This window comes from Mustela lutreola, chromosome 9, assembly GCF_030435805.1.
Source record: "Mustela lutreola isolate mMusLut2 chromosome 9, mMusLut2.pri, whole genome shotgun sequence".
Lineage (NCBI taxonomy): Eukaryota > Metazoa > Chordata > Mammalia > Carnivora > Mustelidae > Mustela > Mustela lutreola.
Window position 1 is genome coordinate 35,663,273 of NC_081298.1, and position 13,710 is coordinate 35,676,982.

Sequence of the window (13,710 nt, forward strand, 5' to 3'; positions counted from 1 at the left end):
AAATAAATTTAAAACTGTTTTAAAAGAATGATCTACAGTAAAGCCTGATTAACTGGAATCCAGCTGACTGGAACTCTCAAATGTATTTATACGTTTGCTTCCTTCCACTGTTAGTAAAAAGAGACAGTTGAACAAATGGCTGGGGGATCATGTCGGGAACTTAAAATGGTTTCTCTTGAAGGGCAATCTAGGCAGTTCACTTTCTATCGCGCAGTCTACATCCTGTAACTTCCACACCTACGGGGACCAAACAATAAGGGTTGATCCTCAGAGGAAAGGCCATCGGGCACACCAAGTGAAACCATAATCAAGGAAAAATTCGGTCATGTTCACTACCCTAAGACTCTAAGGCAAGAAAGTGTCTTGAGAATCTAACAGATGTTCAACAATCACCCCTGAAACCTAATTTTCTTCCATGGCCCACTGTTAATTAAGAAAGTCGTGCCATTCACCAAAATGACTCATGGCTACGCATTCCAGTTAGTCAAGACTTAACTGTATATCCTTTTCCGTGGCCTCTTGCCCCCCAGGTGAGATTTCCACCTGTCTTGTGATGAATTCCCACAGACACGATTTCCCCATTCATCTACTGTGTGAGAAAGCATGGAGGCAGGCCCCGCCCCAGGATGAATTCTAAAGTTCAGATGAAATCATGGCCCCTATGCATTCCACATAGTAGTTGGCACAAGAGACCCTAACTGAGCTTCAAAGCTTGAGTGAAGTGTTCCCTATTGTGTGTAAATAATGCTTTAAAAACCATGTGTCACAATGCAGTGGCTGGTGGTGCCCCAGACTCTGTGAGGGCTTCGCCCTGTCTCGGCATGTTTCAAAGGACTATGGTAGATGTACGGCAGTTCTGTGAGTCTATGTGCAGCATTGTGGGTGCAGTGATTCGCCTTCTTTCAGAAACGCAAACTTTCCCACCCCCTTGACTTTGCCAAAGATGGTATACCAGATATCTTACATAGCAGAAAACCTCACGAGGTCCATATAACTTCTTGTAATGTGAGAAGGGAGGGAATGGGGAGTCGGAAAGAAAACAAAGCCAGACACTAAGCTCTATTAAATTAGTTTTTGGATCCTGTCCCACAGAGTGGCCCTGTGGCTCTTTAGCAGAGACACTTCTGACAGCTCCAAGGGCTATGGCATAATACACTAGATTGTGGGAGTTGCTGAAATTCCATTTGTAAAAATTTTCTGGCTTATTCCAGGGTTACTTGGTCCCCAATCTGCAAATATTAGTATTAAGAGCCAGTTTATAATAGATGGCTGTGATCCTCCAGTGTAAGAAAAAAAAGGGGGGGGGCATAAATTCTGGTGTCTTATAAGAGAAAATAGGAAAATGGGACCACAGGAAGCTCTCTTGTTTTTGGACTGAAAAGCATGTGGTTTCTACTATGCAAAGAACCTAAAAACATCTTTGATTGCCTTAAATTACAACACACCCACCAAAATATGCTGCACATGTTTCTATTGGGCACAACAGGTATGCCTGGATTTTAAGTTTGTCTCCAAGGCAGCTCAGTGAAATATGGCCCGTGGAGACCACAGCAGTTCCAGACCACTCTCCCCTGCCACATCCCAGGATAGCTTGAAATAGGAGTTGGTAAACGCTCCCACCCCATCCCCCAGCCTGACAAAGCAGCTATTCAACTGCGTTTCAAACCCACATGAAGGCTATTACTGTCCTGCTAGTGCCTTTCTCGAGAATGGCCAACTTCTGGAGTAGTTTGGCTTAAATGAGAATGCTTCACTTTCTACTCATGCCTGTAGCTGGTGCATGAAGAAGACGTAGAGGGATTTCCTTTTCTGGTGCTAGATGGCTTGTTCTCTCTTCTATTTTCCTGCATTCATTTCACTATGCCTCTTTTACTTTTTGTCTCTGTGGACAAAGGTTTGTATATCAACTAGATGTATGGTAACTGTTTGGAAGTACCGATATATTATCTAATTCAAATCATTCTCGAGGCAACTCAAAGACCACCACCCTTGGCCAACCGCCAACCCTTTATGTCCTTCATGCAGAGTTGGAAGAGTTAGTTCCACACATGCGTTAGGGGAAGAATTAAAACAGGGAATCTTTGCATGATGGTGTGTCAAAACTTGGTCGAGTATGTTTTTCTTGGTAACAGTGTGTTGCTGTGGTGTGATGTACACACTCTACTTGGCAGTCTTGTTATGTGTCTGTCTGCCAGTATGTTTTTCTGTGTGTTTTGTGTCTCAAAATATAACCATGTCACTGAAATAGAACTGAATGTCCTCCAGCTACCTTAATCCTTGTCTTAAATCCAACTAAACTGCAAAAACAGACCAAAACAAGAACAACCTTTGGGCAAAGGTTGCAGTCTTGACAATTGCAATTGGCTCGATTGGAAATGAAATGCTAAGTAGCTGAGGCATGGTGGTGGCCAACTGTTTGGGTCCAGATCATGATATATCGGTATTCTCTGATGCCTCGAATTAAAACCCATTTGCTTGGTTCGGTTCTTCGCTTGAAGAGGTGACCATTGTTGTGAGCTTGATGCTCCACTCCCTTGCCTTGTCACTCACCCTCTTTTTTGCATAGGCTTAAATCAAGTGATGCTTACAAAAAAGCCTGGGGCAACAATCAGGACGGCGTGGTGGCCAGCCAGCCTGCTCGTGTGGTGGATGAACGGGAGCAGATGGCCATCAGTGGTGGCTTCATTCGGAGGTGAGCCACATGCAGCCAGCTCTATAGCCGTTGTCCATGGTTAAGTAACAAATCACCCCTAGCTGGGTGGTTCTTAAAGCAACAACCATTTTACTGGTCACTTATGAATGTGTATGTTGGATGGGCAGTTCTGCCACGAGCCCCTCCTGGGCTCCCTCATTTCATGCAGGTGGATGCACGATGGCACTAGATGGTCTCAGGCACTCGTCTCTAGGGCAGGGCGCCTCCACTCTCCCCCGTGTGGTTCCTCCAGCAGAACCCTGGCTTTTCCCATGTTGGTGGCAGCATTCCAAAGGGGCAGGCTCCAACGTACAAGCACTTATCAAGCCTTGTCGGGTTTGGCAGTTTCATCAGACAAAGGGAGTCACATGACCGTGACCGGCATTGATGTGGCAGTAAACAGGTGTCTCGTTCCACAGATGGAATTGAACAGAACTTATTAAAGACATTGTTTACAGAGGTGTGGGCCAGGTTGATAACAAGTGATGGTAAAGCATTTGTGGACTAGCAATAGCAGGAAAACTCTTGAAGTTTCTGTTATCAGAACCGAACAGTAGTTACCACTACAGAGAAATGCAGCTGTTGCAAAATAGCAGGAAATGAGAAAGGGAAATAAATGCCCCCATTCCTCTTTCCTCTTGCCCTCCAATATGTCACTGGACATCTGCCAAAGCCTACTAGAAGCCTGAGCATCAAGAGAATCTGAGTGATGCAGTTGAGAGAGGTCAGCATCTCTTGGCAGAGAGCAAAACAGGTCAGAGAATGGACCTGCAAAGACAAATAGAGAATAACAAGCATCCCTGACTTCTGATTTCCTGTGGGACCTGGAAGCAAAACCCAACTTAAGGACCTATTTAAAAATCTCAAATTACACAAATCTGCCTATCTAAAAATCAGCTTTCGGGAAACTGGAAAACAGAGGAAATAATGACAAATATTCCTATTAAAAAGAAAAGAAAATGTAAAAAACCTCTTTTTTTCGAGGCCACTACTATGGCTCAGCAGTGATTAGGGTGCCTAGTGGCTTGAGTAGTACAGAGATGTATATCTATCTATGCCTGGGTCATTGTAGCTGATGTTACTAGCCAATAAGCCAGATTCAAGTAACAGATCATGGTCACTTAGGTATTAAGTCCAGATAGCTACATAAAGCCTCACAGATGACAATTCTATTCTTGTTTCTATCTGCTCCCAGGGAAACTAGACCAAGGGTTCTCAATCCTGGATGCACATTAGAATGACCTGAGGCTGTTTTTAAAAAACATCAGTACTGAGGGGCACCTGGGTGGCTTGGTCAATTAAATGTCTGCCTTTGGCTCAGGTCATAATCCTGGGATCCAGGGGTCCTGGCGTGCCCCACAATCCCGCATTGGGCTCCCTGCTCAGTGGGGAGTCTGCTTCTCCCTCTCCCTCTGTTCCTCCTCCCACTCACTTGCTCGCTTGCTCTCTCTCTCTCCCTCTCGTAAATAAAAAATAAAATCTTAAAAAAAAAAAAAAAAAAAAAAAAAAGTGAGACCCAAGCATCTGGGCTCTTTAAGCTTCTCAGGTGATTCTAATATATAATCAGCATTGAGAATCATGGAACCAGAAGTATGCCTTAGCTGTTGATAGTCATTTAAATAAGCTTCTTTTGCAGGTAAGCAAGCTAGGAAGTTCCCGTTTAATTTCTCCTGGTTTAGGCTGCTTTAAAACCTTTGTGGGCCAGTCTACACTGGGAGTTACCATGGGGGATGGGATTTAACCCCTCTGAACATTTTTAGCCTATCACCATCTGCAGTGGGAAACATACTTAGCCAGAACATCCTAGAATGAATACTTACTATTTGCAATAAAGAGTCACTACCTTCTTAACTTTTAAGCTGAGCTGTGAAAAAAATGGCAAGGTGGTAAGGCACTTCGAGAGCCCACCCCTTCCTTGCCAAACTGGAAAAATAATCTTTCGTCACATTTTTTTCCCTACAAAATCACCTATTCGCAATGCCACCAACCCACCCCCACTGCAATGAAATTGGAGCAAGTAGAAATCATCTTGAATAGATAGCTCCATTTGGGTTTCTTGGGAGCAAGCAGGATTAAGGGGCAGACTGTAATTATCCTTACTCTTCCCAGCGATTTTGGTCTCAAATGGGAAAGAAAATGAGCAGAGAAATTCTCTGACTTAACACAGGAAGCCTTTTCTTTGATTCTCAATTTAACTCTTGGAGACTTTGGTTGACATTTCAGAAAGAAAAATACAGTTTCTAAGTAGTCCCATCTTCATTCTCTGACCCAATCCTCTCAACTAAAATAATTTTTTTCTTAAAAAATGAAAAGTGGGATAAACATATGATCACAGAGAGGAAATGACACGCTGGTGCAAGTGAGAGAAATAGATAAATCAATCTATTTAATCCACCTTCTTTAAAAATAGAAAGGCAAGGGTTCAGAAATGATATTTAAAAATTCTTTTCCAAGGGCAAACCCCTTCAGGTCCCATTCCTCCCTGGGAACTCTGTACTATTATTTTGCTATCTCTCAGTAAATTTTGCTTCACTGCCTACCAAAAATAAATAAATAAATGGATAGATAGATAGATATTAAAATTATATTCTAGGGGCACCTGGTTGGCTCAGTCAGTTAAGGGTTTGACTTGATCTCAGTTCAGGTCTTGATGTTAGGGTCATGACTTCAAGTACTGTGTTGGAGCCTACTAAATAAATGATTAAATAAATAAAAATTATTTTCTAATGTATAAAAGCCAAAATGTACTCATTTTGAACAGAGGTGCATGGGATTGATACCTATGAGTCTCTAGAGTTTCCCTGAGCTTTGGGTCCATAGTATTTTAATTTTTTCACATTTTCTATCTGCTAAAAAATTGCATTTTGACTACCAGGGTAACAAATGATGCCCGAGAAAATGAAATGGATGAGAATCTGGAGCAGGTGAGCGGTATCATTGGAAACCTCCGTCACATGGCCCTGGACATGGGCAATGAGATCGATACACAGAATCGCCAGATCGACAGGATCATGGAGAAGGTAAGCTTGTGGCAGTCAGTAAGCTTCCATTGTTCCTTACTTCTTCTGAAATACCACTGGGATAAACAGCATAGTAAGTCCCTCAAACTGTGACATGGGATTCAGGCATCCTGATAGGTGAAAATTTCCCCCTTATTTTTTTTTTTACCCCCTTTATTTTTTTAGACAAAAATTCACAACATATAAGTACGTAAGAAGGTAGAATTTAATCTAGCAGGTTTTCTTCAGAGGCACCTCTGTTTCAGGACTTGTGCAAGGCTCCAAAGGACATGAGATGATGAAGATGAGAAAGACATCATCCCCACTGCTAAGAAACTCACAGCCTACAGGAGGCAGTGAGCCTCCAGCTGAATTTACTACCACACGAAAGATAATTTGCCAAGAGAGCCACACATAAAATGCTAAGTAGGGTTAGAGGAGGAAAGATTTCAAGAGTTAAGCAATGGAAAAATCTCCAAAAAAAATCAAATCCAGTCTTGAAGATCGGTTAGGAACTTGTCAAGAGATGATGTAGGAATAGAATCAGGAAATAAGGGAAAGAATACTTATTTTAGTTTAACCAGAAGATGAATATAAGCTTTGATTTTATAAATGCCAGCGCTTTAATGATAGTTCAAAAAGGCCCAGATTCCATTTCCAGTTCAACAGTTCACATGTCCAGATCTCAAAATAGAAAGCGTAGTCTGATGAAGTTGAGTTCACACAAGGACACCAGATGTGGCTCGAAGACAAAACCCCCTGGTGTCAACAAGAGGCACAAGGAAAAGTGAAGAGGACAGAATGGGAAGGGGTGGGTTTAGGGGCTTGAGACTGGAAGGGAACCGAAAGAAACACTGGATAGCCTTTATAAAAAGATCTGGGACACCAAAACCCAATATTCCACATTATACAAATCTGACATACTTGCTATGATCTTGTATTCTGCCACCTCCCCCAATCAGTAGAGTCCTAAATATTGCTTATAATCTAAGATGTCAAAATGCCAACAGGAAGAAATAGATACATTATAGCTTTATTGGTAATTATGCATCTATAATCAATTCTAGTTGGCTAAGCTTACATTGTATGAGTTTATGCCCTGGGAGATACTGAAGTTTTGAGCCTAAAACCCTGAGTTTCTTTTTTAACAATTCATTCCACTTTAGTAAGCAGAGAAGGATGCTTTGAATCCTAAGGGCAAACATTGGGTTTCTTGGTACCCAAGAATGCTCCCCTGAGTTGAAAACAGAAAGAGCAAACATAAAGGAAACACTTTGCCCTATTGTGTTCTATGTGCTCCCTATTAAAAATATCTGATCGCATAATATTTTGCCTGATCGATACGGAGTTACACAAATGTCAGTGTTTGCTGGCAAAAAGCTTGTGCTTTGCTTACTTTTACAAGTCATGACACACTTATCATTGTTAAGAGCCTTTGATATGCTAAAGCTTTTAAAGCTGCACAAATCAATAGATTGTAGGACAGTATTGAGAGTTTCAAAAAGTTGCTGGAGCCAACACAAGCTGACCTAACCCATTACGGCCCAGAAAAATGAGCTAAGAAACAATGGGAGAACCATCTTCCATCAGGAAAATGATCTGAAAAAACAAGAAGTACTCACTTTCTGTCAATGAACCCAATTTACTCACAGATGTAGAAAGATAATGTACCTCTAACTCAATTAGAGTTCCAGAAGGAGTAATTTTACTAAGAGAGAGGGGTCAAATCTTTATTGATAGAGTAGGACTTTCAGCACAAAAAAGTGTTCCTGGAAAGGCAAGTGGCATCTTAATTCTGCCACTTCGCACTTCTACTTCTCTTCTCTGGGGAAGAGAGCTTTTAGAGGGGCCCAATTTATGACAAGGGCAAAAACGTATGCAGCTATGATGTGTAATTGGAAGTCAGGCAAGTGGTTTGGAAATAGCCATTATGGTTTGTGTCATTCTTTAAGTGCTGAATTGTTTAAGAAGTGAGAGAGGGGGGTCTAGTTGCCTTTGAATAACTAGTCTTTGTCGTAGCTCCAAAATCAGAATCTGAACATCATTGGATAGAGTCAGGTTCAACCCAGCATTGGCACAAATGATACATGTCCTATGAGCTGCCCAGTTTTTAATAGATTTCGAACTTCTCATGTAGGTTCTCACTTGTGATAATAGGAAACAGTGATAAAACTTCTCTTACATCTCTAACAGTAAATTAGGCTTACAGTCTAAGAATAAAAAGAATCTTGGGGCACCTGGGTGGCTCAGTCTGTTGAGTATCCAACTCTTGGTTTCAGCTCAGGCCATCATCTCTGTCTCTCTCTCTCTCTCTGTCTGTCTCTCTCTCTCTAAAATAAATAAATGACTAAAAAATTAAAAAACAAAACCAAACAAAGCAAATGTTCTGATGTTTCTCCCATATTTTCTCATGGCCCCCGACAATAATCTTCAACCTACCTCATCAATCATCGTCCTCTCTCATCACTTGGATTGATAGTAAAGTTTTGTAAGTCCAAAACAATGTAATTTTTAATACATCCCCATGGACTGTCCAGAAATTACTTTGTCTATTTAAAAGTCTTGCTTTCTGCTTTAAGGTGTATATATGTACAGTCTTCTAAGGTTGAAATGGTATAATTTCAGAAAACTAAAATGGGGAAAGTTGTATTAGCTGCTTTATGTTGTTCAGGAAGTAGTCATGTTCAAACTTCAATTTTATAAAAAAAAAAAATAAATAAAAAAAAACAAACTTCAATTTTAAACTTGTCAGTGGTAGATGCCACACACATGTTGAAATACAGTGAGGCTGAAGATTTAGCCTTCCTTTGAATTCTATCAATGAGGAAACCTAGCGTCTGAAAACTAAGGTCTTCAGTTCCAGTGGCATTTCCTCCTGCTTACCAGCTTCATGACCTGATTTCTTCATCTGAAAGATAATAAGGGAACAATTCAAACCTCAGATAAGAATGGGGCTACTATGTAGGGTAACAAGCAGCCACTTCTGGAATTCTGAGCAGGGGCCTAAAAGCTAACTGCCATGGTCTGAAGTTGAGATTTCCAGAGTGTTCAGAAGGATGGGCTAATGATCTCCTTCTAACTCTCTCAGTGGCTCTGTGGGGATCATCCTTGCTTTCTCACAAGGGCAAATCATGTGGCATATCTTGGGTATGCCAATGAGCTTAAGATTCTCCAAATAGAAATATGGAAACTGGGGTGGGGTATATTCCATAAATACAGTCCTAAAGCTTATAAAAAGAATGAACACAGAGGCATTCTCCAAATACCAGGGAGACATCTAAAAGGAGCTTACCTCAGGATTCTTTCCTAAAAGATGCGATTTCTGTTACATAATAAAGATGTAGTACCTATTGCATAAGGTATATGGGCTTGAATTTTTATATGCTTCAGAGAAAATTTAGGTGGAAATCACAGATCTTCAGTGGACATAGGTCTGTTTTAGATCCTTTGACGATGTCCAGAGAATAATCTCATGCTCTGCTTCAAAATATCCCCATCCGCCACCAGGTGAATGCTCACCAGTGTATTCTTAATGCAAAAGTTTCTAGAATTCTCATTTCTAGATGTGCCATCCATTTTTAAATTAATGATTTCTTCCCATTTGAACTTTCCTTAGTATTCAGCCTGGAAAAATAGCATAATTAAATCTGCAGAAACATTTCACATTGGTCTGAGCCTAGAATTTTCCCTTGCACCAAAGTATCATTATTTCTGATAGACTTTATAGCTAAAGAGGGAAGATTTAAGAACCACATAAAATTGGAGAGAATACTTATTTTCCAAATCAGGAACCTAGAGTCCAAAATATGAATCCATAGATCAAAACAATCAAGGAAAATTATGCTCTATCTTAACTTGTTTTGAAAGTCAACTTTTGATTATCCAAACAGATGGTAGGAAACCATTGCCAGATAATTCAGAATAATGAATAATATAGCAATATTTCTATTTTAACTTGGCAAATTTATAGTTGAATATAGATAATTCTAAATGTGCTGGGAATTCACAATTAAACTAAATAAAGTATATCCAGCTTGGTGGAGATTGGAAAGCACCAAGCACCCTAGTAAATGCAAAATCAGTAATCATTAACAAATGCAGGTGGATAAAAAAGCAGTTCAGTTTCCCTGTCCTGGCTCTCAGCTTCGTGTTCCTCTTTCCAGGCTAGAGAGGGGCAGACACCATTACAAGTCTTGATAAGACAAAAACAACAGCATACACAGAAACTTCATCTTTGTCTCTGCTTGCTCACTCATACCTTTCTCAGTGGTGTTGGGAATAGTTCATTTTCTGGGGTTTGAAAGTCTATCCTGGTAGCAGCTCTGGGTTTCACGCTGCATATACAGAAAAAGGTGACTGAAAGAGTGAGATCAGTCAAGGCACAAAATTATGGTAAAAGTGCAAATGGTAAGTGGCACCTGGCTGGCTCTGTCAGTAGGGCATGTGGCTCTTGATCTTGGATTTGTGAGTTCAAGCCCCCAGTTCGTTATGGAGCCTCCTTAAAACTAAATAAGCAAGCAAGTAAGTAAGTAAACAAATAAGCCAATTCTCAAACTCATGGGAGTGAGTCTTTAGAAATGGAGCTTAAAATTATTAAACATCCTGAAAAAAAGTCGAGTTTTCACTCAATAACAGTAATTGCAACTTAAAATATATTGAGCACTTAATCTTTGCAAAAAAATATTCCAAGCACATTATTTGTACAGACTAATTTCATTTTCACAGCAGACATCAATACTATAATAATTAACATTGTGATTACTAGGTGGACTCTGACTCCATGCTGCCTGGTTTCCTCATTTGGACAAAGGAATTAATAATAATATACACCGCATAGTTAATATCAATCTTGATGTCAAGGTTGAATGAATGGGATATAATAGACATTTGTGCTTGTTAGCAGGATTCTTTTTTGTCCCAGCCACGAGAAAAGCAAGCCAAGGCCCCAAGATGTTATGTAAATGACCCAACGTGACACTGACTCAAACCCAACTGCATAAATGGTGGTAATTCAACTCAATCCACAGATGTGAATGCCTTCCAGAGACATCACTGGGTGTCATTCCAGGACAGAAGGATAAATGATATAACCCTGTCCTCAAAAGGGTGCTCTCTGGTAGGGTGAAACAGTCATGAGTACTGAGATGTAGGACCATGTCCAAATAGAACCACAAGCAATGTTTCTGGGATCACAGAAGAAGAGAGTGTCAATTCTGGCAGAAGTTTAAAGATACCTTCACTCAAGAAGGGGGCATTTGAACAGACCCAGAAGGAAGAACAGAATGTCCAAAGGTAACCTGAGTTCTGTTTTCTTCCCTTTTTTCTAGGCTGATTCCAACAAAACCAGAATTGATGAGGCCAACCAACGTGCAACAAAGATGCTGGGGAGTGGTTAAATGTGTCCACCTGTATTCTCTTCCAAATGCTGTTGGGCAAGATAGCACCTTCAGGCTTTTCTCATCGTATTACCTAGTAGGTCTGCCCACATACACACATCAGTTCACCCCCATTGTGAATGTTGTCTTGTGTCATTATCAGCTTCCCCAAACTATTATGTGTCTTTTGTTCTTTCTGAGTCTCTTTCTTTCCAAAAGTTATATATAATAGTCATTTGGTGGCTCTAACTCCCTACATAAGATGTCTTGGGTTTCATTTTTCCTTTTCTCTCCTCAGTGGTGTTTGCTGAATGACAACAATTTAGGAATGCTCAATGTGCTGTTGATTCTTTCAATACACAGTATTTTTCTTGTAAAACTGTGACATTCCACAGAGCTACTGCCACTGTCCTTTCTTTGGGTGTCAGGCTCTGAAACTCCCAAAATTTGCTGTCCTTGGTTCCTCATGGCTGTCATCTGTCTTTATGATTTCATGATTAGACAATGTGGAATTACATTACAGGCATTGCACTAAAAGTGATGTGATTTATGCATTTATGCATGAGAACTAAATAGATTTTTAGATTCCTACTTAAACAAAATCTTTCCATGACAGTAGCATACTGATGAGAAAACACACACACACAACAACAACAGAAACAACAAAACAACAACAAAGCATGCTCAGTATTGAGACACTGTCAAGATTAAGTTCTATCAGCAAAACTGAAGTAGTGTCACTTTCTTTCTGTCAATATATAGACTTACTAATCATGATCATCCTTTTTTTAAAAAAAAGATTTTTTAAAAAAAGATGGATTTGACACACTTACCATTTAATCATTTCCAGCAAAGTAGACGTTTGGCTGAACTATGTCAAATGAATGTAATATAGGGTTTGTTTGCTGCTTTTGAAGGCTATGTTTCAGAGAAAGCAATCTTGCTGTGAAACCGTGTGGAGATGTAAATTTTATAAGGCTGACTCTTACTAATCACCATTTCCCCCTGTGGTTTGTTATCAGTACAATTCTCTGTTGCTTAATCTAGAGCTATGCACACCAAATTGCTGAGATATTTAGTAGCTGATAAAGAAATCTTTAAAAAAAATAATATAAATGAATGAAATATAGATAAACTGTGAGATAAATATCATTACAGCATGTAATATTAAATTCCTCCTGTCTCCTCTGTCGGTTTGTGAAGTGATTGACATTTTGTAGCTAGTTTAAAATTATTAAAAATTATAGACCCCAGATGTCTGCTTTAATTTCTTCATGGACTCCGTCTGATTTCGCATTCACGTGAAAAGAGGAAGTCTGGCCACTCCCTCCCATTGCTCCTGAGAAGCCAGTTCTGTGTGCTAAGAACACTGTGTGGAAAAAACAAAAGATGTCTCTTAGACACAAGTCCAATGGCAGGTGACACTTGGCTTCATTCAGAAATAGCTGTGTGTGGATTCAGTGTTGGCTATGGGAGAAAATATAGTTTTCCAGAAGATAGAAGAAAACAGCTATGGAAAAAAATCTGTGGTACTCAGGCTTGACCCTACAAAGATTTAGGTTTATCAGGTATCGATCAACTCTTCCTTCCTCTCTCCAAAATCCAATCCCAGCACCAAAAGTGAACCCTTCACAACCATACCACTGCTGCCCCCACTTGTTTGACAGCTTTATTGATGTACCATATAATTCACCCACTTAAATGGTTGTTAGTATACTGGCAGAGTTGTGTGATCAAATTTTAGAATATTTCTAATACCCCCAAAAGAAACCCCATACCAATTAGGAGCCACTCCCATCCCACTTCCTCCAGCAATAGGCAACCACTGATTTATGTCTGTCTATAGATTTGTCTTCTTGAGCATTTCATATAAATGGAATTATACAGTATGTGATGGATTTGTGTCTGGCTTCTTTTACTTAGCCTGTTTTCAAGGGCCATCCATGTTGTAGCGTGTAACAGAGCTTCATTCCCTTTTATGGCAAAATAATGTCCATGGTGTGGATGCCATATTTTATTTATCTATTCATCCATTGATGGACATTGGATGGTTTCCACTCTTTAGCTATTATGAGTTACGCTGCTGTGAACATTCATGTGCAAATTTTTGTACAGGCATGTTTTCAATTCTTTTGACATCACCATTTTTTCCATCACTGCCTCTGTCACTATTTCCCCTGCCATCATCTCCACCAGTACCTGTACCAGCCCTACCAACACCACTGCCACTACTACCTCAATTACCTCAATTACCATCTCTACTTCCTCTACCTCATCTTACCTAATATCTTCAGCATCTTCATCTTTATCACTGCCATCTTCCCAGTCACCAGCATCGCCTCATCACCTGCCACCACCACCAATGCCCTCACCTCCACCTTCTCCACCACCTTCACCATCACCACCTTCATCTCCCTCACCTCCATCTCCTCCTCTGCCTCCCTCTTTTACCCCATAATAGTGATACAGATGAATTTGTTCTGGTTGCCTTGATCGGCCACCAGATAATTTCACCCCTGAAAGCAGTTCTGGGGGGTTGCTAGAAAAGTTAGTGGAAACAGTGATGACAAACTCATCACTCTCAATAACTGTTTGCAGTTCCTCACCCTCTTCTCAAGCCTCAGAAGAAGTTCTAGACATAACC

At 40.3% G+C, this 13,710-nt stretch overlaps 1 protein-coding gene across 3 annotated transcripts in view; it reads left to right on the forward strand.

Moving 5' to 3' along the window:
- The window catches only part of SNAP25 (synaptosome associated protein 25), an 84,680-nt gene extending 72,359 nt beyond the window's left edge, over positions 1-12,321 (forward strand). For all 3 annotated transcript variants that reach the window (XM_059134024.1, XM_059134023.1, XM_059134022.1), the window contains 3 exons: positions 2,567-2,692; positions 5,568-5,712; positions 11,019-12,321. In XM_059134024.1, coding sequence (XP_058990007.1) covers positions 2,567-2,692; positions 5,568-5,712; positions 11,019-11,087 — 340 coding nt within the window. In that variant the 3' untranslated portion in view covers positions 11,088-12,321. The remainder of the gene's footprint in view (positions 1-2,566; positions 2,693-5,567; positions 5,713-11,018) is intronic.
- The last annotated feature ends 1,389 nt before the right edge of the window (positions 12,322-13,710 follow it).